At 41.6% G+C, this 5494-nt stretch overlaps 1 protein-coding gene across 1 annotated transcript; it reads right to left on the bottom strand.

Annotated features, from left to right (window-relative positions):
• Positions 1-4242: 4242 nt before the first annotated feature.
• On the bottom strand, positions 4243-5087 carry LOC122594327. Its single transcript, XM_043766806.1, has 3 exons — positions 4800-5087; positions 4605-4703; positions 4243-4502 (listed from the first exon to the last, which is right to left on the bottom strand). The coding sequence occupies exons 1-3, from the start codon at positions 5076-5078 to the stop codon at positions 4443-4445; spliced, it is 438 nt and encodes a 145-aa protein (XP_043622741.1). The 5' UTR covers positions 5079-5087; the 3' UTR covers positions 4243-4442.
• Between the last annotated feature and the right edge of the window lie 407 nt (positions 5088-5494).

The following is a 5494-nucleotide window of genomic DNA, read 5'->3' as shown; positions in this document are numbered from 1 at the left end:
CAGTAAAATGAACATTTGTTTCAATAATATAGACACTTGTTTCAATAATATAAACACTTGTTTCAATAAGATCAACAGATAGTGCATAGGAATTATCGTTGCAACAATTTGAGACTATATATATAAGGAATGTCTAATTATCTATCGTATACTTATACTTGACAACCAATATTCATGTAATAATAAGTCGTGGTTTTCATACTGAATCTTTGTCTATTTCGGAAAAAAATTTGGGTACATAGGAATCATCATTTTCATTACATATTTGTAGTTGCTGTTATTGTGTATGTTTTCCTTTTCAATTTATTGTTTATATATATATATGTATTATGAATATAGATATAGATATTATACGTATGTGTAAATATATATATACATATATAGGAATCATCGTTTTCATTACATATTTGTAGTTGCTGGTTTTGTGTATCTTTTCCTTTTCAAGCTTATTGTTTATATATATATATATATATGTATTATGAATATAGATATAGATATTATATGTATGTGTAAATATATATACATATATATATATTATGGACATCATTAATAGTTAATGAGGTTGATGTTGACTTGAATTGTTTCAGATGGATAGTTTAGAGGATATTTGGGCAGACCCAGAAAACGTACGTATTGAAGTGCCGGATAATGTGTTTGAGCAACCTGTTGCAGACGGTGAATACGAATGCGAACCTGGGGACTTTGAAACTGATGAGGTGTTCGGTTCCTTTGAAGAATTAACGGAGTGGGCTCAAAGAACAGCAATGGATTTGGGTTATGTTCTAGTTATACGGCGGACGAACAAAAACTCAAAAGAGGTGGTCAATAAAGTGACACTTATATGTCACCACGGTGGAGCGCGCGATGCAAGGTTAATTGGTCCACCTAAACGGTCAAGTAAGATAGGTTGTCCTTTCACTTTAATAGGCCGCTCTGGGCGTGATGGTGGTTGGAGGTTAACTGTCCAGGATTGGAGACACAATCATGATCCAACTACTAATCTGCAAGGGAATGCATACGCCAGACGGATGACGGATGAAGAAAAGGAATTTGTGGGAACCCAATCGGATCGCGGTTTGTACCCACATCAGATCCTGGTAAACCTCAAACTTGAATTTCCAGGAAACTTGACTCGCAAAGGAGACATTACGAACTTCCTAAAAGCGAGAAGAAGGTCGGGGCAAGCAGGGCGCACTCCAATGCAGGTACAAACATTAAATATTTTATTGTACTACGTAGTTGGAATTGACTTATTTACTCTATCTTGGTCATTAATCGCAGGTTATGTTTTCATTGTTGCAAGAGAAAAGGTACTTTTACCAGTTCACCACAAATAACAAAAATGAACGCTTGGAGAACCTATTTTTCATTCATCCAACATCAATGACCCTATGGCGCGCATTTCCCTGGGTTATTGAAATAGACTCCACTTACAAAACTAACATCTACAACATGCCGCTAGTTGAGATCGTCGGCGTGACTTCAACGGGGAAGACCTTCAGTTTAGCGTATGCGTTTATCGTAAACGAGCGGGAGGTAAATTATCAATGGGTTTTACGATGTCTTCGGTCCACCCTTGATGATAGCTTTGCCGTTCGTGTCGTTCTTACTGACAGGGAGCTGGCCCTGATGAGAGCTTTGAAGGTTGTTATGCCGGATTCGAAAGATCTACTGTGTAGGTACCATATATGGCAAAACATAATCAAGCACTGCGAACCGGCATTGCGTATGAAGAAAGATGTTAACATTGACAGGCTTAACGTTTGGTGGAAAAAAGTATATCAGTCTCGGACTTTTGATGAGTTTAAGTCAAATGAGAAGGAGTTAAAGGAAAAACTTGCGGGTTTTCCAGGCGTCTACAAGTACCTGACCGATAATTGGTTGTCCCCATACCGAGAGCAGTTTGGTCCTGTTGGGTCGATGAACACCTCAACTACCAAAACCACACCACAAACAGAGTGGAGGCCGAGCACCATTTACTGAAGGAAGAATTGAGGGGGAAATGCACATTTACTAGAATCCTCCAATGTGTTGATTCTGTCTTGATCAGTCAAGAAGCAGAAATAAGGGGCCAACTGGGGTATAGCTACGGGACCCGGAAGGGGAAACATAATTACAACTGTATGAAGGACCTGTTGGGAAAGGTTTCACTTAAAGCTTTGGACATCATGGCTGATGAAATTGTACGCTTAGACAAAGTCCTTAAAAGACAGGTTAACAAATGTGGGTGCAAGGTTCAGTCCAGTTGCGGGCTACCATGTGCTTGCAAGATTGCCGAGTACATGCAGCGCGGTTAGTACGATTTATTACTTGTATTTTTTCATCAAAAGGACATAATTTCATACACTTATTTATATAAAAAAAATGCAGGGACTCGAATACAGCCTCATGTCATAGACCCGTTTTGGCAAAAGCTTGACTTAACACCGTGGACATGCGTAGAAGACGAAGACGAAGAAGACGATGTTCATAAAGTTGTTGATGGTATTACGAATTTCTTGGATCAGCAACCCAAGGCTCAAAAGAAACATTGGTTGTCAAAAATTAAAGACATGTTTAAGCCTGGTAAGACACAAGTGAAAGATCCTCTTGTTCAAAAGACCACACGCGGAAGACCAGTCGGCTCGAAACAAAAGCCGCCAAAGGTATACATAATACATCTAAAAAAATATTTTTATTATTCAAAAATTTATAGTATATATAACTACCTCAGTTAAGGAAACTGATTCTTACTAATGGTCTAGGTGCCGGATCTCAACACCAACCCACCTGGGCTACGAAAATCCAAGTCCAGTCGACCGAGGGAATACAAGGTGCCAGATTTGAACAAACCCCCACCTGCGCAGCCCGCCAGACACAGTACGTACGAGCCGTCCCAGTCCTGTCGTTATCCCGATAACCGAAAATTGTTCGACGATCAATCCCACCCTGAATCAGAATGGGTCAAAGATAATCCTGACATTTTCGGAAACCTGCACCCATATCCAGGTCTTGATGATATATATACGTGGGGGGACCCGTCCCAATCCTACGGGGTCGGGGATACACCATATGTGACACAAAAATTATATGCATTCGGCGATACGTCCCAAGACCATTGGCTCAACTATGACCAACCATATTCGAAGTTAGTAGATGACATCTTCGGGCCACCACCTACACAATCTAGAAATGCACCCATATATGAATCAAGGCAGGCGCAGGTTTCGGATCCGGAGTCAGAGGCACAGTCATCGGCCAGTTGGGTTGGGTATGTTGCGGAACCGTATAACGCCAGTCTTTCCAAAAATTACGCTTGGGTACTAGGTGAGATACCATCGTACTTAAGGCCGTACGTTATAGGCGCACAAAATGTTAAAGGAGACGGTAACTGTGGATTTCGAGCTACCGCTGTAGCTTTGGGGCTAGATGAGGAGATGGGTGCAGAGTGGGTTCGTACGCAGATACTAGCGGAGTTTGAATCTGACCTCGAAGGGTACATGCAAATGTTTGGGCAAACAGAGGGCAACCGAATGTTGACGGCGCTGCGAACATCTTATTATGGACGAAGCCGACCCATGCATCATTGGATGAGTAAAGTGTGGTTCCATATCCTTCCGGCCAATAAGCTGGGTATAATAGTCAACTGCGTTAGCCTACGTGACCCCCGAACAGTATTTCCGATGCATCACGGCTTAGATCAGCTGTTATTCAAACAACCGATAAGTATTGCGCTGATAAACAACGAAACCCATTTTGTTGCAGTGAAATTAGCAGGCGACTACCCAATGGCCTACAAGAATCCGGAATGGGAATTTCACGCAACCGATCCTGCACGTCGACTAGCAATAACGTACGCAAATCAAGAAGATGCGTATCAAAATTGGTTGTACGCAAACATGCCAAGAGTACCACCAGGCCCTCCTATTGTAATAAATGATTAAATTCGTTAAATGTTTTAAATCTACTAATTTCTCATATTTTTCTGTTGTACATACATTGATTTTATAATACTTTTCTAAATTTGATTCCAATTATTTTTTTATCAACAAATGTATAAAAACATAAAAAAATACAAATGAAATTTTCACGCAAGTCAAGATTACAAAAGGAAATTACACTTCCGTTAAACGATGAATACAAACAATTAAAAAAAGGGAAAACTAATCACTTTCATCATCACTATCACTATCACTATCACTACCCAACCGATGTGTGGGGGCCCGTGACGTGCTAGGCCCAGCATGGGATGATGACGTGCTAGGTCCGTCTTTGAATGGTGACCGGGTCCAAGGGCTACCCTGGGCGAACATATCATTGACGTTATAGGACGGTGACTGCTGGGCTGGGAAGGGTTGCTCTATATCCTCTGGGAGGGGGACATTCAGTCCACGTGTTCCCCTAACCACACGCCCAACCATACGAGTATGTCCCGATCGTGTCCCTAAAGCGTCCACATATGTCTACGTAGGCGGGGTATTGGGCACTTGGGAAAGTCTTTGGTGGGTATCAAGAAGCTGCTCCTGTAGCACATGAAAATTAAGTTAAGAATAACTAAAAATTAGTTATTATCTTCCTGTATATACAAAAAAATATCTTTTTCCCGGATTTGTGCAAGATCTTACATAAATGGGCATAACTGCGTCCTGCACCATCCCATCTCGTCTCGTGTGGGCCCGCAAATAAAACTCGGGCGGGTCCTCACGTCGCCCGTCATTATCTTCCTGTATATACATTAATCAAAGTTATATATTTGTATGTGTATCTCTGTATAGATATATGTTTACATACGTGGGTATAAATAATTACGTATAACTTACAGCGTAACGCCATTCACGCTGAGCGTATGACTGCCGACCGTGAGTACTGACAAAATTATTTTGTTGCTGCCTGTTTGTCGTGTTTCTTTGGGCAGCAATCATCCGGGGCTCGCTGGTCCAGTAACCCAGTAGATAACTCCATGCCTGTGGAGGCATCCCATACGGAGGTTGACCCTCCAGTTCTGCCAGCCTTTGGGACCCACCCCTGTTAGTGAACCAAGTCTTCTTGAATTTTGCTTTTTTATCCCTGTAGATCTTCAGGGCATCCTGACGTATCATCCTGGTCACGGCCTCTCGTAACGGGTGATTGTCTGGGTGACCTAGATAGGGTTCTAAGTAGAACCGTCTCTGCAATAGTACCAAGTAAAAGTTAGCATCTACCATATTTTTTAAATAAAGTATTTAAAAAGTAAAAAAAATTAGTTTTATACCATAAGCCAGTCAGTAAGTCCATCCTTGATGGGCTGGGGCACCTGATCCCACGACTCGTAATTATGTGGGACGGTAGCGACATAGGTCCCCAAATAGCTCTTGTACCACTTGGCGTGGTCCCCGATTGCCTGCCACCTACTGAGATCGTTATTTAACATAAGCGAGATTCGGCGTCCCGAATTCTGAAACTCGCGCTCCAGATCGTTGTTAGCAGCAGCAGCTCTCCCTGTGCTAATACCTGCAAAACAAAATAAAATAACAAA

This window comes from Erigeron canadensis, chromosome 3, assembly GCF_010389155.1.
Source record: "Erigeron canadensis isolate Cc75 chromosome 3, C_canadensis_v1, whole genome shotgun sequence".
In the NCBI taxonomy this organism is placed as follows: Eukaryota; Viridiplantae; Streptophyta; class Magnoliopsida; order Asterales; family Asteraceae; genus Erigeron; species Erigeron canadensis.
The sequence above is the reverse complement of the archived record's forward strand: the minus strand, read 5'-3'. Positions and strand labels throughout refer to the sequence as shown.

What these genes read in the sequence shown, in the direction of transcription:
- LOC122594327 (XM_043766806.1), bottom strand. Translation starts at nt 5,078, where the DNA reads ATGATACGTCAGGATGCCCTGAAGATCTACAGGGATAAAAAAGCAAAA. An exon ending in AGCGTGAATGGCGTTACGCT is followed by an intron (nt 4,704 to 4,799) that starts GTAAGTTATACG and finishes ATGTATATACAG; the next exon opens with GAAGATAATGACGGGCGACG. An exon ending in ACGCAGTTATGCCCATTTAT is followed by an intron (nt 4,503 to 4,604) that starts GTAAGATCTTGC and finishes CATGTGCTACAG; the next exon opens with GAGCAGCTTCTTGATACCCA.